Genomic DNA, 24557 nt, shown 5'->3' on the forward strand with positions numbered 1-24557 from the left:
ACTGAATCAGATGTGATCATTAAAAGACTTATTCAGACAGAAAAGGAATATATGCATATCTATTTTACTGTTACCCTGCTCTTTCTTAAACTATACATATTTACATTATACAGTCAAAAAAACCCAAGGGTTACAGAAGTTGAGTTCATTTAATCTAATGAATCTTCTATCTTTAAAGGTAAAAACCAAAGTGTTAGGCAGATAGTGTGTTTATTTGAGTCAGTTTTCTGTACTGAACTCAGTCAAGATGGTGCAGAACTGTAGTTGGCATCAAAGAACATAAAATTGTTGCCTCATTTCTTTTAGGAAGCGAGTAATCTTCATCCAGATGCTGATAACTCAGATGCACCAAACATTCTTAATTTCCCATCAACTACATCACATCTGAAACTTTTGAGTGGTCTTTGGAAGGACAGTCTTTTCAATAAGAAATCATCTCCCCATCCACAAACCTGAGACAGCTTAATGTTATAAACCTTACACAAACATCTACTGAACACCCAATATAGTGCAGAAATATCCACAGCATACTGCAGAAAGAGTACTAAGGATCATACTTGAGCTAGGAAAAAAACAATCAGAAAATTTCTGATCTTATTGCTCCCCTACTATTTCAGTTTCCAAAACATCAGGTTTTTTCTGTACTTTTTAGGAGACTGGAATAAAAGCCTATTTGTGTATCTATTCTGTACTCTAATACTTAAGCCCACCATCTCTAGATTCTAAAAAGGGGGATTAAAATAATCCATTTAAAATTGGGTTTGCATAATAATCTGTTCATGTTACTCCAATTAAGCTTCCCTTAATCTGAAAGACATTATAGTTATTTTCTACCTCCTGGCATCTCCTCAGACGCAGCTGTTGGCATATGATTTGTTATTGGATGATGTGGATATCCTGGCTAAGGCCAACTGTCACTGCTCCATGATACTGGTATCATGTAGCTGCTGGAGAGTCTGGTTTTGATCCATCAAAAAAATGTGCCACAACAGCAATACACACAAATTTTGAAATCTGGAATGCATTCAGAATACAAGACAGGAAACAGGAAAAACACAGCTTCTGAAATACTAATGCTACTTGTAGTCATCATGCATTACTACTAAAGAAACTTGAAAAATCAATATTGGAGTCTGCTATTCTTTTCTTAATGTCTCTCTGGGAATCATTCTTTAATACTTTTGACAGAAAAAATCCCCATATCTCCTCTTCACATAATCTAACAAAGCAGTATTTGTAAATGCAGAATAGGTATTTCATATTAAAAAAAAAATAATGAAGAGGTTGCACAAGTTTTTGTCAAGGCTATTAGATGCCAAATAATTTTTAGAAACATTCAAAATTGAAGAAGAGAGAATTAAAAATAGTGAAAGCATTACTCTTCCAGCAATTACTAAAATAACTATACGGAGACTAAAAACACTTTTAAAAATACGTCTGGTGTGAGATTTTGTCCTGGGATAGCAGAATAGATTCTCTGAAACTTATTAGATGTGTTGCTCCACAGTTGAACACAAAAACTCAGAAGTTTCAAGGTGCTACAAAAAATCTGAACATCTGGGAAAAACTACGATTTATCAATGTAAGTTATCCTGTAGAAATTAAACACTAATGACAATTTCTTGTATGCCCTGATAGACTTCACTTGCAGCTGAGTTCCATCTTACATCATGTCTCCTCCCCACTCAGCCCTCCACCTATTTTGATGCTTTCATTTTTGCAAAGGACGTTCCCTTTGCTTCTGCAAAAACGGAAGATACTAAACAGACCATCACTTCTTAAATGCTGCCACAGGAAACCACTCTCCCTTTTTTTGCAAAGGATAACTATGCAAATACAGGCTGTTGTAAGAAAGTGCAACCATAGCAGAGATAGGCAACCTAATATACCAACCCAAATGACTTTTGTAATAGGAGCAGAAACATGTGTCTCACCATGCATAGGGTAGAATTTTCTCTTGCACATTGACGGCTCCAGGAATTAGTTTGTACCTATGCCCATTCTGTTGTTTCCTAAGTAGCTAGACTACAGCTAATACCAGTAATGCCTATACATAATTATGCAATCCACACCTCTTGCTTAGATCATTCCCTAGATGAGATTTCCCTGACCAAATTACATAATGTTTTCTATAAAAGTTTGCCTTCAACAGCAATTTCTTTAAGAATGCAATCTTAGCTCTTAACGATTGTAGGACTGTTAGTAGAATAACACTTTTAGTTAAGCAGAAAAGGCTCCAAGTTTACACAGGATTACTAGCTAAACATGAGTCAATATAGACGCTGCTGCAAAAAAGGAAGGGTGAGAGAGGCATAGCATATTTCATTTGGGAAGTGTTCCCTTAAATACTTGAGAAGTATTTTACTGTATAAAGTCCTGATTAGGCTTTAGATAGAATATTTAATCCAGTTTAGAGCACCATACTTCCAAGACAAATTGTTAAAAACTATAACAGAAGGATTATAACAGAACAAAAGAGAGTTTTGAAAACAATCCTTTTAAAGTTGAAGGACTCAAGCGTTTTCAAACTTGCAGAAGAGAATACCTTGGAGAGAGATATGTTAAGAGTCTTCTAGCACATAAATGATTGTGATAAATGGAATAGTTATCAGCTGCAATCTGTGGCCACTGCATCAAAATAAGAATGTACTTTTGTATGTTGTACATTGTACTTTTGTACAATGATTTACTTTTGATGACCGAGAAAATATTTTTTCTAAATGCAAATACAGAATGGTGTCATAGCACGTAAAGAGTCTCTATCAGCAAATGGTTTAGGTAAATCTGAGCTGCTGTCAGTACAGGATGCTGCAGGAAATCAATGACTTGTCCTTCTCTAACCTACTTATCTATAGCTCCTTGACTCCACCTTACACTGCTGAATTTCGCCCCTTTTTATCCATTCTGATCACACTCTGATCTTCTGTATTCTCTTCCAGGTTTTTGCAGTTAACTAATTAAGTCAATATCCACCCTTTTTAGAGCTACAAATGTAGCTAAGTGCTAAGACCAAAAACTGCAATATCTTCTGGGGACATTTTAGTAGCAACACTTGTGGTCACACCAAAACTTAGTAACTACAACCTTCAGAAACAGTGTAAGATTTCCGTGGAAAGCCAGCCCCCCCCCCCAATTTTTAATTCTTTTTCCCGCTTTCTACATAAACTTAATTTGATTGTGAAACTTCTGTATTAAACACAGTGAAACAATGGAACATAGCAAACATCAAGGAAAACAGACATTTACATTTCATGCCTATTTCATTTTTCAGACGATAGCATCTCTTAGTAAATGCTTTTCAAATTGACTGAATGCCATTAAGCTTTAAATAGTCTCATTATTAACAAGTGCACGTATATAAAGCAACATTTGCAGGGCAGCATCTGATACACTTTGTTTAGTGTGGAACTACAAAAACAGTCGCATCTTTTAGATAAAGTCCTGTAGTTGTTAAGTATTTATGCCTAGAAGTGTGACTGAAATAGTGGTATCATCTCCACAAAGGAATTTAAGAGTACTGAGTAGAGTTCAAAAAGTTTCAGGCTTCTTATAGTTATTTATTGATCAAAAGATATGATAACATGGAGCTAAAATGGATAAACAACTTTTTTCCAGAAGAAGTATAGATTAGTTGAAATCTTAATTTAAGCTTCAAGAAATCATTCTTTTGTGCTTATACAACTTTGCATACTAAAATTAGAAATACTTTTAACTTCATTTCACCCTAAACACAGTGGAATTCTTAGTATTTCTTACTGCATCTCAGACACATTGCAGTCTACAAAATACTTCTAATTTGATATTTGACCCCTGTATGTTAGGAAGGGGAAAGATTCTATAGCTTAAAAGGAATCTCACATTTATTTTTGAAATAATATTTTCCAGTTATCAACAGGTTCTGAAAACACAGACAAAATTGATATACAGATTATGAGCTAATAACCCTTTAAACAGATGATGCAAAACAGAAATAACCATTTGAAGAGTATTACCCTTCATATTACCTGTTTAAAATGGTAAAAATTTTTCTACTATAGAACATAAAGGATTTCAGTGAAGAAAAGTCAATAAAGAAGTGTCTCCCTAGTTCATGTTAATGAGCATTCAGTTAATGAAAACCTATACAGTAAATTCAATTTTATTCATAGCTCCATAAAATGTATTTTTGTCAATTATAAGTTTCTAATTAAAGCCTGGATCTCTCAGTTGGGTCTTACTTTTCATGCAAGAGGGGTTTCTTTTTGCACTCTGTTTTGGTTTCGGGGGGGTGAGGTGTTAGTGGGTTTTTTTTCCTCCTTTTCTTCCTATCACAAAAAGGATTTTGTTCAATACAGCTTTTCACTGGGGTCTTGGATCTCTTCTCCTAGTGGAGAATTCTGTCACTGCAGCATCTTCATTCTAAAACCACCACTGTTCAGCCAAGAATTTTCCCTTTCAAGTTCATTACACTCATCTTGCTACATTTTACTTCTCAATCTCTACAGTTTTTCCACTCTCTTCTCTCCAAACATACCAATTTGAACTAAACATTTTGACAAAAGGTTTCATAATCTATTACACATATGGCAAAACAATTTCTCATAATTTTTTATTGATTTTATTCAAGTTCTTCCAATTCACCCTGTTGTTTAATTACTGTGGAGGGAGGGAAGAAACAGCTGCAATACTCCACCAGCATGGAAATGAGACCGTTCTGAAAATTTCAGAAAGTGAGGAGTTCAGGAGAGAAATGCATAAGAAATGAAGAAACAAAATTTTAGTCCTCCCAAGCAAACCACAAGGATAGAGTCTTGTGAGAGTAAGGAATACAGACTATAATTTACATATGTTCTTTTCTTTCAAATGAGGCATAGACTAGCCTATAAGCATCACGAAAATTTGGAAAATGTGGTTTGCACCAAAAAGTGTATTACAGCTTTATTAATGATTTCCACACACAAGAACAGCAAAAGACTGTTATTGAATATTTTACCTTCCAGCAGTACAATCAGCACAATTTCTGTATATGTATCATTTAGTCTTTGATAACATGCTTGCTTGTATTTCTTCCATTTTCTATGAAGCTATATAAGATAGTACAAAGAGATGGAGTTTCTTCTGTAGGACATTCCTGCTTCATCATTTTATGCAGCCTTTCATTTATGGTTGGGGGCGGGGGGTGATGTAAAAGATACATAAGGAATGATGCAAAAGGGAAGTATCACAAAGACAACTGAATCTTGTCCTGGAGAACTGAAATGTAGTCCCTTCTGTTACCGAGTTCCCACACAAGACAGGGGCAAGTCATTTAAAACCAGACTTTTCATGTGAACATTACTGGCACATTCTTTGTATCTTGAATGCAGGAGCTGAAACTGATGTACAAGCTGAAGTATAAAAATTGCAGTTGAAGCTACAACAGTATTTAAATACAGAGCCCAACTACGACAAAAGCCTTCTATGTTCACTGTAAGGTGGTAAAAGAGTGGCACCACACAGCTGCATAGTCATGCATCCCCTCTGCACCAAATCATGCTGGGCTGCGCCTGAGTAAAGGTGAATCTCCATGGCTGCTGCATGGTGTTCATTTCACACCAGGTTCAACAGCACTTTGTAGATGCAATTGCTTGGCCAAGCAACTGAGTGGTATGCAAGGGTAAGGAGCCAGAGAAAGGCAAACACTAAAATGCTGGAAACCTAAGTTATTAAGCAATGCTTCAAGACACAAAGGATCCTTTGACAGAAAGAATAGAGGATAAATTAATAGTCCTGGAACAACCAAACCTGACATACTGTTTATGAAGACAGGCAAAGTGTCTGTCAAACACTCTTGGAATCAAGACAAAATAACAGTGCTAATACTCATTTTAACATGTCTACCACCAAAAAAAGGTAAGAAGCTGCACAGTGATTCAAGTAGATCTCTTCAGTATCCTGTCGTTCGAACATTACAAAGTGTTTCATAACTTTTCTTGGAGACACTAGCTCATAGGTAGGATGTTTTAGTGTGGTAAGAAGCTCTTTATATATCAGTATAGGCATTAAAACTAAGAAATATTATGCTGCAGAACCTTGTTTCCCCATTTAGCTGCCGATATGACTGCCCAATTAGATTTTCTACAATTGTAATTGAGCAAGTTGTTTTATCTTATCCAAACCACAAACTCATTGCAAAATCATATTTAAGATTATCCATGTTTATCTACCCACTTTCTAAAAGGGAAAAAGAAAAGATTTCAGTGTTCTGTTGGAAGTGCTAGAGGCTAACTGACAGTTTAAGCCTTCACAGGATCAGTAAAGAGAACTCTGCAGCTTTGGATATTGTTTGGGGAAAACTTTAGAAAAAGTGGTGAATATTGAAAGGGAGGGAAAATCCTTCCCCTGCCTTTATACACAATAACAACTTTCATTCCCCTCCCTAAAGATAAGAAACTCTAAAATACATTTCCCATTATACATATTTAATAGACAAGAAAAATAGTCTCACTTAATTTTTAAGCATCAAATATGAGGTTTCAGAAAATGTAATATTTACGTTTACACAGAAGCAGCAACAGAAGGCCTCAGAATTACAGCCTCACCCTTCTAAATTTTTAAGAGAATTAACATCAGGTCATTTTGAAATAAGAAACATTTTCCAAAAATGTTAGAAAAGAGGAGGAGAAAGAAAAAGATACAGATTTTTACTTGTCTTTTTAGAATACAGTATGTAAAGAATAGCACAGGACTTGGAAGCAGACCTTAAGCAATGCAGGGTTAGAACTAAGTCCTTCATCCTGATCTCTCTAGTCCAGTTGTTACTGCTTCCATCTTGGTACATAATAGGATTTAAAGCCAAACATAAACAAGGAACCCAAAGAAACTGACCATTAATCTCTGTTATATATGCACAGACACACAAATACCCCAAAACGAGGTTCAGAGAACTTCACATTCATCCCAGTTCTCATTCTTTTTATTAAGCCTAATCAATCTAATTTTAAGCATACAAGAAATTAATAGTTGTAAGAATTGTCCTCTGGGTGAGCCCATCTTATATAATGTTCCATCTTCAATGGCCAGCACAAGATAATCTAGCACGTAGATCGCACATCCTGGGTAAAGTACCATCCAAAATTCCATATTCCAACTAACTGAATGTATCTTTGTTTTTCTATAACTCAGAGTAAGAGATGTCATAAACTGCAATATTTTGTGGACATAATTCATAAGGTACAAAACTTACAAACCAACATAATTCAATCAGGTTAACCGAAAATCCGTATGAAAACATGCACAGAATCATGCACCAGTAGTATGCATTCATACTCTATGTATGAAATAGAGCAACTATTTCTCAGTAGGAATGAAGTAAGTACATTATTCTGAAAGCTGAGCAGAAGGAAATTTAGCTACCTAACTAGTTTTTGAGGCAATATGCTAAACAACAGTATGGAGTTATATCATCTTACTCAGAAAGGCAGAATCCCTACCAGTATTTTAGCCAATATGCCATCATCACTTGATTCCATGGTAATCACTGCTTTGTCTGTTTCAATTTCACACAATGCATCTCCAGCATTCACTGTTTCACCTGCAAAATATAACAGAACTTCAGAATACTTATCCTAAATTTCCTTTCAGATCCTAAATTTCCTTTCAGATCTATTTAACCATGGAAGATAGATATTTATCCACGTAATACCACCATTTTACATTCTTTAATATATTCCATAGCTAGTTGAACCCCCATCATTGTTTATCATATTGTATCTTTAATTTCCAAATAAAACCACTAAGATTCAGAGACACAAATTGCTGCAGCAGAACATTAACATATTCCAAATACTGATGTTTACAGCAGGTTTTCCAAGAGGAAGTACACACAATGAAATTTATTTCCAGAACACCATCACTCAGTAACACTGCCATGAATAAAATCCTGAGCCTTCCATATTCATTGCTAGCCCTAAGTCAAAGCAAGCTATTTAAAACTATAGTTTTTCAAGACAATGGTCACAGGCAACAACATCTTTAAGTATCACAGTTCTCTAGTTTATATCTACACTATTAAAGTTATTCAAATAAAAACATCAGGAACTTCAATCTCTTTGGAAAGCATGTCTGCAAGCTTGTTTCCTTAATCTCCTATATAGTTCACAGAATCACAGAACGGTTTGGGTTGGAAGGGACCTTAAAGATCATCTAGTTCCAACCCCCCTGCCATGGGCAGGGACACCTTCCACTAGACCAGGTTGCTCAAAGCCCCATCCGACCTGGCCTTGAACACTGCCAGGGATGGGGCATCCACAACCTCTCTGGGCAACCTCTTCCAGTGCCTCACCACCCTCACAGTGAAGAACGTCTTCCTTACATATCATCTCAATCTACCCTCTTTCAGTTTAAAACCATTACCCCTTGTTCTATCACTACATGGCCTTGTAAAAAGTCCCTCCTTGGCTTTCCTGTAGGCCCCCTTTAGGTACTGGAAGGCTGCTATATAGTCTCCCCGGAGCCTTCTCCTCTCTAGGCTGAACAACCCCAACTCTCTCAGCCTGTCCTCATAGGAGAGGTGCTCCAGCCCCCGATCATCTTTGTGGCCCTCCTCTGGACAGGTCCATGTCCTTCCTGTGTTGGAGGCTACAGAGCTGAACGCAGTACTGCAGGTGGGGTCTAATGAGAGCAGACCTGCTGGTTATGCTTCTTTTGATGCAGGCCAGGATACGGTTGGCTTTCAGGGCTGCAAACGCACATTGCCAGGTCATGTTGAGCTTCTTGTCAATAGTTAAAAAAGGTCTTTTAGAGGCATACTTACTTTGTGAAATAAAAATATGCACAAGTGGTAGAAATTGCTTTTGCTGCGTTACACAAATCTATGATTAATTTTGACGTATACTCTTCCTCTGCTTTTGAAGAATATCTGTATCCGCTAGCGCATGATAAAGATATTATGGATCTGGATTCTTTCAACAGACCAATACTGACTAGACGGCCAACATTAAAACTGAAATTACACTGAAAAACTTTGAGGTAGTTGAATGTTTTGGCCTCCAAAATATTGATAACCTTTTCCTTACAGAGCACTGAAAAATAGTGACAAGACATACAAGTCTAACACATGACTACAATTTTTATATGAAGTAAAATTTTAGTATTTCCCCAGTACCAGAAATGCTGCAACAGTATTATCTGTCTAAGCATTTAATTTAATTCCTGATATCACTCACTGTTGTACTTAAGCATCAGAATAAACCTAGTGCAGGTTACCACCTGTATTTAGGTAAGAGATAAACACTTTTTTTTTTTTTTTAAATAATTATTTCCTTTTTCAAGACTACCTGAATTAGAGTGGGGAAATGAAGTGTTGTATGATCCTTGTGATCTCTGCAGTGGTAAACAATGGAAACAGTCAAAGCTCAGTCACTTACATAATTTTGTAAGTCATAAGTGTTCCCATTACTGAACTTGGCAGGGGAGTACACAGAGTAGTACTAATTGCCACACTGCACTTTGCAATAACTACAGCATAAACAGTTTATAACAGGAAGTCAAAATTCCAGGCTCTATACCAGTGTTTTAATTCCATTTCATCATTAAAGTAGCCCATATATCAGATCATTAGATAAGTACTTCATAGATGTTAAGAAATCAAATTGTTGGGCAAATTTTGTAACCTACAGAGCTAAGATAGGCAATCAGAAAGAGGAGCTTAACTCTGTACCTTAATTATTCTCTTCTCCCAACCTGCAATCAGACTGTAAGTGTTCTGCACCATTAAAAAGAAATCTCTGTGCTAAGCAACCTGCAACAGTAACTCCAACAGTGTAAGGTAGCCAAAGCAAGTACCTTCATTCAAGTTTGTCACACAGGACACATCTCTTAAATTGGGTATGTGAGACTGTTCACAGGAAGCTAAGGATTATCTTGCAGAGGGAAGGCAAGAGGAAAAGTCTTCAGACAACTGGGCAAACCAGTTTTCCACTACTTTTTTTGTTTTCCTTTCACTGCTGCAGCCAAGAAGCGGTCATAAATTTGGAAGGCAATTTATTAAATGTAATTTTAAGAACAATACTTCACAGCAGCATTCAAAAATCTCATGTGTGTTTCAGTACCCAAGCACAACAGAAAGGATCATAGTTATTTTCATTAGAGATTGCAAAATTTGTGATAGCTCCTTATCAATGCCGACTTTGATGTCATTACAAATCAGCTTTCCCAACAGATAGGATTGGAAAGAACACTTCTGCAGAGCATATCTCTGCTCTTACACTTTATAATGAGAGAACAGTATTTGCAACAGAAGTTGTCTGAATGGCAGCTCTCTGAGATTATATATAATGCTTTTGAAAAATCTTGGGTAGGGTTTGTTTGGGTTTTTTTTAATTATTAAGTTCTTACAGCTAGGCTGAATGATTAGGATCTCTACTGAAGCTGCGTTTCTCTCTAGGAGATAGCATCCAATTGGCATTCAATAGCCTACATGCTCTGTTCAATTACTGACGGACAAGTATCCAAATCACAAGATACAAACTGCATTCCTTGATGTACTCTTTGCAATCAAATCAAAGTTGACTGAGCATAGGGACTGAAGTCCCTGGAGGTGATATCTCAGAAGGCGGCAGAGTTACACTGCATGAGGAAACTGCAGGCACTGTTGCCTATTCTGTTTCCTGCCCACAGTAACAAGAGGCTTTTGGTCTCCTGGGCTGTCAATCTGTCCTCTTTCATCAACTTTAAATTCATACATAATAAATACAAGTTTTTAGAAACACAGTTTTATTTTTATGAGAACGACTTTATTACCCACAGGAATCAATATGAAACTGTATTAACAATGAGAAGGAAATAGTAAAGCTGTCAATTAAATTCAGCATTTTTCCTTCTGCAGTACTGAAATCATCTGTCCACCCTGTGAAACTGTGTAAATATCAAATGTTTTCATTTTACAAAAAGCAGAAAAATTATCAGAACAGTATTCCACTGACCCCTGCTGGTTATACAGTGGAAAAAACATTTCATATGCAATCATCAGCTTTCTTCTGTCAATTGCTTTAAAATATTTATTTTCTTGGATAGAGATTATCAAACATTTATATTCAGCAGTGCCACTACATTTAGAGGGCCAACTCACTGGACGATTATGTAGTTATGAGCATCCCTTGCAGACAGGAGTATAAACATTAATTCACTTTGCTTTTTTCTTCAAAATTTATCTTCACTTTTTTTAATGTTGTCATTATGTTTATTTTCCAGACTGTCAGAGGAAAAAAATAACTATAGGAACTTATTATGGTCACAGATGTGCCAAATAAGACAATATACTACATTCAGTTTTGGTCTTGTTTCTAAATAGAAAGTAGAGCAATAAAAATCCTAAACTAGTTTTCTCTCAAAGTCCAACCATCAATAAGATTTTATTTTAATTTCATTAAAATAGCTGTGGAACTTTCTTTTCCTTTTGTGTTGGGGTGGAAGTGTAGTGGAAAGACTGAGAAAAACCATTGTACAGCTTTTGCATCCTAAGACCTTTTTACGATGAAAACTGATTAATTTGCGTCGTGGAGCAAACTGCAATCTACTTCAACTCCTATCGTGCTCTTTTCTTTGCTTTCTCTTGCAATTCTGAATGCTATATTTATTAAAAATTATTAAAAATCAACAGTAGTCTGTTTTTCAATGTCTTACAATTATTGACAGCTAATGAACAGAAAAAGGACTTAGAATTGTTCCTCTCTCTGCATAATCTTGGACTTGATACTTGAAAAACTGAGGCTTCAAGTTTCAAGAACATTGGTGCAATTACTTTTTACAGACATAGACTGCCATATTGTTCCTAGTAAATTCTGAAGAAATTATTACTAGAAGTTTTACAAGCAAAAGTTCAGGTCCCCTACTAGAACAAGTTGCCTTCTGGCCATCTCTCAAAACGTATAAAAGCAAAGTACTCCAGTAACACAATGATGGAGGCTGTATCAACACTTAGAGGGCAAGCCAAAGGAAATGGCTTATCTGGGCAGAATAGTCAAAACACACATTTAGCTCATCAAAGCGTGTCTGTCAAAGATAATACACTTTGAGAGTTTCTTTTCTCCAAATGTGTTCATCTCTTTAGCAAATCTAAAAATGCCTGAGAACAAGATATATTCCTACAGTCATCTAAAACTTTGCAATGCATCCTATACCAACAGACAACTGCTACCTGGAATCCAAAACTACAGTCAAAATCCAGTTTTAATATTAAGTTGGAAAGGGGAAAGGGTAGGAGGAGAGGGGAGAAAGGTCTCCTGACAGAACAGGGACTGCCAATTCTTCTCCAGATCATTTTTCATTTACATACAACCTATGTGAAGACAAAACATACATTCAGACTATTTATATAGCTGCTCCAACATATTTTAACAGCAGTATATTACTTTTCAGTTGTCAGAGCACAGAGAACCTAAGATAACTAAGATTGTTACGGCTTTTTTTAAGGAGTAGTTTGGTTTTTGTTCTGGGGCTAGGTTTTTTTGAAAGAGATTTCCCCATTTGGAATTTGGGTTATGAAAGTAATTTAAATTTTTCTATCAGCGTTAATTGTAGACTATAATTTAGATATTAAAAAAAAGTAAGCCGTGAATAGCAACTATAAAAATACCAGATCTTTCATGTTATTTCATAACACAGCGGAATAATGAAACAGAGACCTTCCCCAAAGTCAAAGGCTCTCAGACTTCCAAAGTTACTGATCAGCATGACAACACCAGGAATTAAAAACAACATATACACACTCACACCCTGGAACAGCCTAATGGAAATTTTTCAAAAACATGATCAACGCAACCTTTTGGAAGACAATTAAAGGAAAAATGTTTCAAGAACCAGCAATTTCAAACTAGGTACTGTTCAAGAAGACAGCATCCATAAACCAAACATTTTGCTTCAAAATACTAAAGGTACAACCAGAAAGACTGATCTTATTCTTACAGAAGAGATTTATATAGCTGAAGAATGCTATCTTACCTTCCCTTTTTAACCATTTCACAATGTTTCCTTCTTCCATTGTAGGAGAAAGTGCAGGCATGAGAACTTTAATACCAGGCGTACCTGTAACACAAGCACATGATTATCTAGACTAAATACTTTTTCAGTATAATTATTTTCTCAGTTAACTGCTTAACACAAATGAAACTAAAAGTGCATGAATCTGAAAGACAGTTGAACAAAAGATTCACTATGATGCTCTTTTCTTAAGCTTACATACAAGCATGCACTCCCAAGGAAAACAAGGCACTAAGTATAGAACCTATATGTTACACAGAGAACAAGGGCCAACTTGAGGATGAAGTCATAAATAACTCAAAGTATTAAGCAAATTAAACTCTGTCTTAAGTAAAAATATGATATAGAAACTTGGGATCTGATTAAGACTACTTTAGATACTCACGTTGCTTCAGCTTTGATTCAATTAATTTTTAATGGAAATTTTCTCCATGACCAAGTCTTAGTGCATTACTAAAAACATACAAACTAGTATTTCAAGTACCCCTCAGATCAGCCTGACCTACTGAACAATCCTACACTGGCTGCATGTGAAACAGAGTTACATAACTTTAGTCCAACAAAAACGTAAACAGAAAAAATCCACAACTTGGTTAGAGCTCCAACTACACACAAGCTATTACATGTAGAATGAAAAAGCAGCTATAAAATACAAACATACATTAGGAAAAAAAAATCACCAGCTAGCATGAAGCTGTGATTTTAATTTTTTTTTTATCCCCCCCCCCTCCTTACACCTGAAATGCCATAAATTTCAATGCTGAGCAAGCTAACACCCCCTGCCTCTTCGTGTTTCAAGGGCTTATCTACTAAACCAAAGCACATTTCCATTTTGGGGGGCTTTCCACACATGGCCCTGCATATGCTTAGTTCTGCCTTTGTCAGGGTCTCTTTGAGAAGAAAACTTTTCTTTTTTGAGAAAAAACCTTGGTTAAAACACCATGCCAGACCCTCTCATTTACTCCAGGACACAAGTGAATGAGACCAGTGTCAAAGACTTGTCCTCCCATTTCCTGCTTGCTTGGCAAGAAAAGAAGTCTGAACGTTAAGACTCAGTCAGATATAAGCAAGCCCAGAAGAGAGAACACACACACAGATGCACGCACACATATCTCAGTCCTCAAGAGAGGCCAAAACTGCTGCAATCATGAGAAATTGGGTGAGAGGTATTGATATGCTCCCTGCTGATGAACCATGATGTGCTACAGAGGATAGTGTAACTCCACCCACAAATTCCTCAGTGGTATTTACCATAGTTTTTCTTCCTAGTTATGCAGTATGTCAGCAGTATGATTATGAATCTATGACCAGAGTACCAGCCAGGCAGGCATCTTCTCTTCTGTCTCAGTGTACTTATCCATCCTCAAGCTTCTAGTCATGGGCATGCAAGTGTGAGGACAGAGCAGGGTGTAAATGTGCAGAACATATCTAGCAAATTGTTAGAATCCTTTCCGACTCTCAGTCAAGATGTAAGTGTCTAGCCTTTGGTTATGACCTCTGTCTTAATGCTGAACTGCAATACTAAGACCAGGCCAACGCAAACATGTAATCCCATTCCCCAAAGTTCAAACCTTAAAAAAAGAAATGGGAATTCAGAGTCCTGAATTCCTAGACCAGAAGTTCTGTTGGTCCTGGCAAAATCCACCACAAACACTACATCCTCCTTTCTCCTCTCTTTCTCCTCTTTGCCACAGGCTGTGGGATTTTTTTCCAGATGACAGATTAAAGCATATCTTCTAAATTAATAAAGCCCTCCTGATCCTAGTACTCCAGACACTGATGATACACCCCTTTCACTGAGAAACTTTTCCAATGTTTATTTATCCTTTCTGTTACGAAACTATATCTACTTTGCAGACTGAAATTGCCTAATTTCAAGTTTCAGTGATTGGATTTCATGTCTCTGCTAAAAAGCTTGAAAGATTTCTCATTACAGAGATGCTTCTCCTAGGTGTCTATATATAAATACCATGTAAATTTTTAGCCTTTTCTTTCCTTTGACAAGCCAAATAAAAAGATCTCAAAAGTCCAGTGTATTTAAGCAACACAACAACACAAACTCTCTGGCCCCACAACACCATGTACTAGACACAGCTAGCTAACAGATCACTTCAGCCTGCCAATTGAGTGAATCTGCTTAGTAAACCCATACACAGAGAGAAGTGGCACTGCACAGCAGAAAGCAGCATGCCATGTAAGTGGGATTCTTATGAGAACAGGGCTCATGATACAGCACATTCCTCAGCTTCATAGCACACTACATCTCTGGTCAATTGATCCAGTATACCAAAGTAGCGTTCTAACATACAGCTTGTAATACAAGAGATACTATCTTTCTGAACTTTTAAGGATAGTTATGAGGCCAAATAAATATATCTTTTTAGATACTGTTTTGTAAGAGTAGTTTTCTAGCACCTGACTGATTTTTGAGGCCCTTTCTTGAACTATTATATCTGAATCTGTATTCAGTTAGAGAATAGAAATAGACACATAGAAAGTACATTGTATACAATGGCAAGAATCAATTCTGCTTCATATTCCCTTTTCTCTAATAGCCAGCATTAAGGCTTATTATCATTCAATAGGAAACATCACCACATTTCTCCCAGTTGCTGTATTGCTTAGAGTAAGCAGAACAGTTTTAAAAACTTGGAAATTAATCGTGTCCTCCCCCTCATTATCCAGAGGAAAAAGGGCAAGGAAAAAAACTAGAAGAATTTTGAGCTGAAAAGCACGTGTCACCTAGAGTAAGACTACTTCTCATCCTTACTTCCAACTCCTAAGAGTTACCATGGTTAAGATCTCAGAGAAGACAAAGAAGTGAAACTTCAATTAATACACAACAATTTAAGGGAATTAAAAGCATCCATCCATGTTATGCAATTCATTAATGTTAATACATTGAATAAATCTGACATTGTCTTTCTCATTGCTACAGGATTACGAAAGAACAAACCATTACACTTGTAAAAGAAAGCAGGTATTCAACCATAAGTGATTTCACAGGTTTGGTAGAGTTAAAGACATTACATAGTTTTTCCATTATTTCTATTTCCATTATTATTCAATCACTCTTCCCACACCTCTCAAGTGGATGGACCTCACGGCAAGGACTCGGGGAGCAAAGTCCCTCCCACTGTAAGAGAAGATCACGTTCGAGACCACCTGAGGAACTTGAACATATATAAATCTATGGGACTAACGAGATACATCCCAGAGTCCTGAGGGAACTGGCTGATGCAGTTGCCAAGCACTCTCCATGATATTTGAAAAGTCATGGCAGTCAGGTGAAGTCCCTGGTGACTGGAAAAAGGGAAACACTGCACTCTTTTTTAAGAAGCTTAGAAAGGAGGACCCTGGGAACTACCGACCTGTCAGCCTCACCTCTGTGCCTGGGAAGATCATGGAACAGGTCCTCCTAGAAGCTATGCTAAGGCAGACGGAGGACAGGGAGGTGACTGGAGACAGCCAGCATGGCTTCACCAAGGGCAAGTCCTGGCTGACCAACCTAGTGGCCTTCTATGATGATGTCGTGGTTTAAGCCCAGCCAGCAACAAAGAACCACGAAGCCGCTCGCTCACTCCTCATCCCCAGGCCCCAGTGGGATGAGGAGGAGAAAATATAAAGGAAAGCTCACGGATCGAGACAAGGACAGGGAGGGATCACTTACCATTTATGGTCATGGGCAAAAGACAGGCTCAACTTGGGGAAGAAACAAAATCAATTTAATCTGTTACCAATCAAATCAAAACAAGGATAGTGAAAAGTAAAACCAAACCTTAGAACACCTTCCCCCCACCCCTCCATCCTTCCCAGCTCAACTCCACTCCCAGTTCTCTCCACCTCCTCCCCCTAGCAGCACAGGGGGACAGGGAATGGGGGTTGGGGTCAGCTCGCCACACGTTGTCTCTGCCGCTCCTTCCTCCTCAGGGGCAGAACTCCTCAATCTTCCCCTGCTCCACTGTGGCGTCCCTTGCACGGGAGACAGTCCTTCACGAACTTCTCCAATGTGGGTCCTTCCCACTGGCTGCAGTCCTTCACGAGCTACTCCAGCATGGGTCCTTTCCATGGGCTGCCGTCCTTCAGGCACAGACTGCTCCAGCGCAGGCTTTCCCATGGAGTCACGGCCATCTCTGGGGGCATCCCCCTGCTCCGGCGTGGGCTCCTCCATGGGCTGCAGGTGGGCATCTGCTCCCCCATTCACCTCCACGGGCTGGGGGGGGGACGACAGCCTGCCACCTCACCGCGGGCTGCAGGGGCATCCCCTCCTGCAGCACACCTCCCTCCCCTCCTTCTTCACTGACCTCAGTATCTGCACAGGGGTTTCTCTCACATCCCACTGCCCTCCTCCGCTGCAGGTTTCCTCCCCAGAGGCACTACCACCGCTGCTGATGAGCTCAGCCTTGGCCAGCAGTGGGTCCGACTTGGAGACGGGGAAGCTTCTAGCAGCTTCTCACAGGACACACCCCTGCAGCCCCTCCCCTGCTGTCAAAACCCCACCACACAAACCCAAAACAGATGGAGAGATTACATCAGTGGACAAGGAAAGAGCCATGGATGTCATCTATCTGGACTTCTGTAAGGCCTTTCATACAGTCCCACATAACATCCTTCTCTCTAAAATGGATAGATGGACTATTCAGTGAATAAGGAATTGCCTGGATGGTCACATCCAGAGGGTAGCAGTCAACAGCTCAGTGTCCAGATGGAGGTCAGTGATAAGTGGTGTCCCTCAGGAGTCCATATTGGGACCAGTACTGTTTAATACCTTCATCAATGACATAAGACAGTGGGATTGAGTGCACCCTCAGCAAGTTTGTGGGTGACACCAAGCTGAGTGGTGTGGCTGACATGCCTGAGGGGTGGGATTCCATCCAGAGGGACCTGGACAAGCTTGAGAGGTGGGCCCATGTGAACCTCATGAGGTTCAGCAAGGCCAAGAACAAGGTCATGCACCTGGGTCGGGGCAACCCCCAGCATCAGCACAGGCTGGGGGATGAAGGGACCGAGAGCAGCCCTGCAGAGAAGGACTTGGTAGATGAAAAACTGGACACTACCTGGCAATGTGCACTCACAGCTCAGAAAGCCAACCATATCCTGGGCTGCATCAAAAGAATCATGGCCAGCAGGGCAAAGGAAGTAATTCTGCTCCTCTTCTCTGCTCCGGTAAGACCCCACCTGCAGTACTGTGTCCAGCTCTGGGGTCCTCAACATAAGAAGGACATGGACCTGTTGGAGCAGGTCCAGAGGAGGGCCACAAAAATGATCAGAGGGACAGAACACCTCTCCTGTGAAGAAAGGCTGAGAGAGTTGGGGTTGTTCAGCCTGGAGAAGAGAAGGCTCTGGGGAGACCTTATTGCAGCCTTTCAGTACCTAAACGGGGACAAACTTTTTTGGAGGCCTGTTGTGATAGGACAAGGGGTAATCGTTTTAAACTGAAAGAGGGTAGATTTAGACTAGACATAAGACAACATTTTTTACAATGGGGGTGGTGAAACACTGGCACAGGTTGCCCAGGGAGGTGGTGGATGCCCCATCCCTGGAAACATTCATCAGGCTGGACGGGGCTCTAAGCAACCTGATCTAGTTGAAGATGTCCCTGCTTATTGCAGGGGGGTTGGACTAGATGACCTTTAAAGGTCCCTTCTGACCCAAACTATTCTATGATTCTATGACTTTTTTTAAAATGTGAAATGGAAAGATTTTAGCAAACCACTAATAACCTCAGCAGCCATCAATGAACTTGACAATGCACAAAGAGCAGAGACTGAGTTAGTTATTTATTCCCCAAAGTCCCTATGAGAGCAACACAATCAGGATCGTCATCCCCGAAACACTTGAACTGTGGAAGTGAGCCCAGTGTATGCATGGTTAATGTTCCCAGAAGACTGCATGAGGAAATATACATTAAATGCTTATCAGTTTAGTATTACTCATTACTGTAATGCTTAGAAATGTATCCAGTGTTCCTCATAACACTGGCAATTCCCATCTGAATTACCTCCAAGTATTTTCTTTAAAAAGCTGCTTCTTGTAACCTCTCATCTTGGACGAATACACAGAAAAATGAACTATGCTAAGAATGTGTATTATTCTGTGAATGCCTATATGTGTTCATTTACCAAATCATGTTTTGTCTATGATCATTTTTCAAATACTACAAATTAAAGCATGAATTCACAATCTCCTTTATACTACATATGTTCACTTAAAAAAAAAATACGTACAGATAACACTGAGTAGAAAATAATACATTACAGAGTACAAAGAAGTGTTCTCTGTTTCATTTGTCTAACTTGACAAGTCAACTTTGACAATCAAAATATGATTTTGAAGTTATATCCCACAAATGTCTAGGACTATCTAGAACTAGTGGACATACTTCAATGAAAAAAAATGAAAGCATTCCACATTTCTAATAAGAAAAAATTAATTTTTAAACATGGTGCTTCACATGTTTCACTTCAGTAAAGAGTCACTTCATCCATTTCCCAGAATATGCTCCATACTTTGGCATAAATACAAAATTGAGCAACAGATTTGTGCCACTAACATTTTCCCTTTCATGTTATGAGCAACTACCACAAAATATACAGTCCATTCTGGTCCTTTGATCAAGTTGGGAGAGAAGATCCAGCAGCAAGTACACATGAAGTGTGCAAAAAATATTTAAATAAAATAAACAGGGTACAAAGCAGAAGGAAGAATCAAAAAAATCAAAGCACATGTCAAGTCTGAAAATGAAGAACTGCCATTTTCTATACTATTGTTCCTCACTGCAAGAATGGTACCTGTAACTGAGAAGCAGTACTCAAACTGACCTTAGAAGGTATATGACTATGCCTTTAACAGCCAATACAGTAGGCCAACAGTCTTCTCAGGCACTTAACGACTTATTAGTAACAGTCATGCAAAACTTTGCAAAACCTCTATTAAGTGGGAGATCAGACAAGTACTCATAACAGTAAATAAAAAAAAATTCTTTCCTTCATCCTTCCCCAGCTTTCCACCAGGTACACAGAATATTTGACTTGTAAGGCCCAGGCAACTTATAAAGGCTTTTTATTATTACAGAGAGGAACTTTTCTGCTACCTGAGAAAGACCAATGTATCGTATCGGTCAAAGGAAAATTCTGTTTTGGAAGAAAACTTACAGCGTTCTGCTACTCCTATCTAGGAAGACATGGGGAGCTGAGGGCTGCTCAGCAGCTTCAGCAGACAAGAGAATATAAACCCTCTTAATGAAATAATGTTATCTGCATACCACTGATGTAAATCCCAGTGCTAGCAGAATAGTTCACTCTGCATCACAAAGCAAAACAAAAGTAAAGAACACCCATCTTTCCACTTCTAGTCCCATGCTTTATGCTGTAAATAGAGTACTATAACTCAAATAGCCTTCTTTCCCTTCTCGACCTACAAAAACACATCAGTGTAATTCTATCCTCACAAATCTGCAAGTATATTTAGAAACTGTAAGAAAAATAAAGTTTGAAAACTAGCCCTATGCTCCACTTTCTTTGAAGATGCTAAATACAAGACCTTGCAAGTTGTGGGTAACAAAGTTTACCACTACCTGGAATACTGCTAACACTTTACTTCAAAACATAATTACATATAAATATATATTCTATGTGGTGATTTCATTCAGAAAAAGAAATATCGGGCTGTAAAATTCTGTGAGTTGTCCCTGCAGACTTAAAACATATTGCAAGATGACCACTTATGTCATAGACGTTTTCCTTTAAAACTGTTCACTGGAAGTTCAACATGCTGCTAAAATTACAAAAATAATTTGCATATGGAAGGAAACATTTTGTCTCCTAAATGGATTCAAACAAAAAAAGAATTTAACAGATACATCAGAGCTCTTAATCTAATCTAAAAAGAAAATATGTTTACTTATAGTTGCTAAGTGTTAGCATTTGAAATTCTGCTGTATTCTCCCACATGGGTGTTACATACATTTTAAATCTATTTTATTGTTTCTGGTAATTATAGCTGAATGTTGATTGTTAAATAGCAACCAAGGTATATGGCATAAAGCTAACACGAATTATTTCGCAAATCATTGCAAACTTCTAGTCACTTGCAGCAAGCAAGTTGTTCAGAAAAAACACACATGAAAATGAGCAGAGAGCTGAGATTTTGTCCCTACACTGGAAAACCACATGCAGGGTTGGGTTTTTTTTTCCCCTCTCCCAACTCCTATACTCATCAGCAAAACTTAAGATTTATTTCTAGGCTGCTTTTGCTGGCATATCAAAGAAAGAAAAATATTCCTGACACTCTGAGAAAATTTTGGGGACAGAAGACTTCAGAGAACGCAACACTAAAAGAAGTTATAAATTATCTCAAGTCATTTTTAAATTGGGCTATCTAGGGAAGAACTTTATCTGTAGAAATAATGTTGATAACATGGACAGCCATGGCAGCAAAAAAAGTGGACAAAGTATACCAAAAAATTGCTTTACTTCTATTACTTTACTTTGCACGGAACTTCCTTCTCCTCCTCACTTATATGCAACCTGATCTGAACTATGAAGAATTATACAACAAAATTGTAATAGTTACAGCATCCATTAAAGTAATGCACAAGAAAAGATTTCAGCAACAGACTTGGCAATGCTGTGGCACTGATTTTAAAAACTCAATTTCTAAGTACTTTCAGTTGCCTGGAGGTTGGATGTGGTCAACAACTTCATTGAAAAACTTCCCAGAGAACACATTTATTAACATTGCTTGGATGCTTTAAAGTAATTTCATAGCTACAAAATCAAAGCACTTTTTAAACAAGAAAAGCATTTCTTCTCTCTACAATGTATCACAGAATTTTTCAAGGCAGCACAATGATTGCATTTTGAATGGGGCCAATTCAGGAAAAAGTTTTAAGCCATATGCAACTGCCTCTTGCTCCACATGAACTTAATATCAATCCATGATACAACCAAAAGGAGCTGATCAGTTCTGCCCCAACTGTTCACGTTCACACCTTTATTCATACTACCACTAGTACTAATACTCATGCTGTTGCCCAGTTACCCAGATTGGGGAATGGATTTTGCTAGAAGTTAACCTGATAACAAAACCAAATACAGTCAAGTTAGCTTCCTGATATGGCTCATCACACAGCAGTATGACCAAAACCAACACCCAAAATGGGCAGTGGGAACTTGCACAGAATTTGAGTTAAAGCAACTGTGGAACTACAATCCAGGTGCTTATGCACTTCAACTCCATTTTCTCTACTCGTTTCCCATCCTCCAAGCTCACCAACCTATCCATTCCTTGTGCATTCATTTAATACTCACGCATAGAGATGCCTATGTTCAGAGAAGTTCAGTAGTGTTGCAAATTAAGGGCCTTGTTCAGCAACAGATACACAAGAACACTAGCTACAATAATGGTCTTTCAAAGCTATTTCAGTCACTTTTCAGTTAATGACCACAGATATCCAAAAAACAGGTTTAAATATGTTTCTGAAAAAAAAAAAAAAAGCAATCATGTTCAACAGTTCCCTTCACCAAATAATATTTTCCTTCATTAAATGAAAAAAATATACTAATAAAAGGAGTCATTGCATTCATGGAGGTTAGCTGCACTGTACAGGCAGTCCTTCCAAGCACTCTGGGAAGTAAATATTGTTGCTTTTTCATTATGGGTAAGCAAAAAGTTCTGGCAATTCACACAGAATCTCAAAGACAGAGCTCATGGGCATAATAGAATTTAGAGCCATGAGCATATGAAAATTCTAACGCCCAGTCACCATCCATTAATTTTACTATCAACAGTAACTGTGTTATTACTTATCAGTTATCTGAATAAAAAAGGAGGAAGACTCAAAAAAACTTCACATAAACAGTAGCTGCTATTTTAAAGAAAACCCTCTGTGTATCCAAGAGAATTTGTTCTTGGTGATACATTTTAAAAATCAAGTTGAGTCTGGGCACAAAGCTTCTGCTTCTTTCCTTCTCCATTAAGACATACAATGCATATTTAGGCTGTGTATCAAACAGACTGAAGAGAAGGGTTTTAAGAGAAGAACGGACTAGTAGACCTCTATAATATCCTATTAACTACAACCTGAGAATCCCATTGACAGTGAATTTTGTACTTGAACTTACTCAGCATAATACAGGTTCATTGCCTCTTTTTTACCTCCTTCGCTATGGAAACAGCTACAGCATTATCAGACCAAAAAAACTTCCAATGAACTGAAGACAAACACTTTAACGTGCCCCACCGGAGAGATATTTCATAACTTCCTACGCCATACTCTGTAGTCACTAGAGAATTGAAAGACCTACTCCAACCTGACATCAATGATAAGATTAAGAAACATTAAAAACAAAGCAAAATTGACAGACCTCTAACATAAAGCTTCATTCATTTTCTTCCTTCCTTCCTTGTAAGAAACAAACTGGGAATTCAATCCTGAATTAATCATTTCGACTATGCAAAACAACTTTCTCCCTCCTCTACCATCACCACAGAGAGGGACAGAAACACACAGAGAAGCAAAAACGAAAGTGACACAACAAAACTAGATCCACATGAACCAATACTTCAAATGGTGGCATTTTCAGAAACAGAAAAGTGGAAAAATAAAACTAATGCTAAAATCAAACTGACTTAACTTTAAATTCTCAGACTAGGAACCAAGCGTGAGTTTTATGTCCAGAAGAGCTGTATTTTACCAGAGAAGTTACGACTTTTTTCTTAGTTTTCATTTTAGAGGCTACAATAAACATTTAAGAAAAATGGTGTCACTGAGATATGCACCACCTTGAAGAGCAGTAAGGAATACTAAGAGGGTTCAAATAAACAAGTCAATGAGGAAAGCCTGAACAAGTTCAATGAGTGATATATCTACCTTAATACATAAAAGCTTACTGTAAGGAAGAAAAAAAAAATTTCACCCATATCCAAAATTAAGCAATTTAACTCCAGCTACACATTAAATAAGCCTGTCTCACCATAAAGTACTCCAATAGATTGCCTGGGAGGACTGTAGGCAAGAGGTCTTTAAGGAGTTAGTAAGGCTAATGCAGAAGTAGCTAATCCTGCATTGGACAAAAAGACAAACATATATTATTTTATGAAGAAGGAAACAATTTTTTTCTAATAAAATCTGAAAATAAGTAACAGTTGTTTCAAGAACAGGGATAGCCTTCCCTACATCATACACAGCAGGTTTTGCAAAGGAAAAGATTTTCATACTCCAAAGCAGCAAAGACAACCAGTGCTGGAAAGAAGGGTATACTGAAATCTAAAACACGATGATTAACAAGTCTCTAAACTACTACTGAGTTTTATTGTAAAATGCATGTAGTTTTATTATACAAGGTTAGCAAGAGCTCACTTCTTTATAAGCGCACTTAAAAAACAAAATGTTCACATATTTTATGCTCAGTATCACACCAGTACCTAATAACAATGCATCTGATTATTGTTTAAATGTTTCACAAGTTGTAACTAATGGATCAGGTAGGGAAAGGAAAGACCACATTTTATTTGGGCATCTGTGCTGGTTTGGGCTGGGATAGAGTTAATTTTCA

At 37.9% G+C, this 24557-nt stretch overlaps 1 protein-coding gene across 5 annotated transcripts in view; it reads right to left on the bottom strand.

Annotated features, from left to right (window-relative positions):
• Nucleotides 1-24557, bottom strand: part of PDHX (pyruvate dehydrogenase complex component X) — a 60721-nt gene that overhangs the window by 34167 nt on the left and 1997 nt on the right. For all 5 annotated transcript variants that reach the window (XM_030035943.1, XM_030035950.1, XM_041128445.1 and 2 more), the window contains 2 exons: nt 12961-13044; nt 7452-7552 (listed from right to left, as the gene is read on the bottom strand). In XM_030035943.1, coding sequence (XP_029891803.1) covers nt 7452-7552; nt 12961-13044 — 185 coding nt within the window. The remainder of the gene's footprint in view (nt 1-7451; nt 7553-12960; nt 13045-24557) is intronic.

This window comes from Aquila chrysaetos, chromosome 2, assembly GCF_900496995.4.
Source record: "Aquila chrysaetos chrysaetos chromosome 2, bAquChr1.4, whole genome shotgun sequence".
Classification (NCBI taxonomy): domain Eukaryota; kingdom Metazoa; phylum Chordata; class Aves; order Accipitriformes; family Accipitridae; genus Aquila; species Aquila chrysaetos.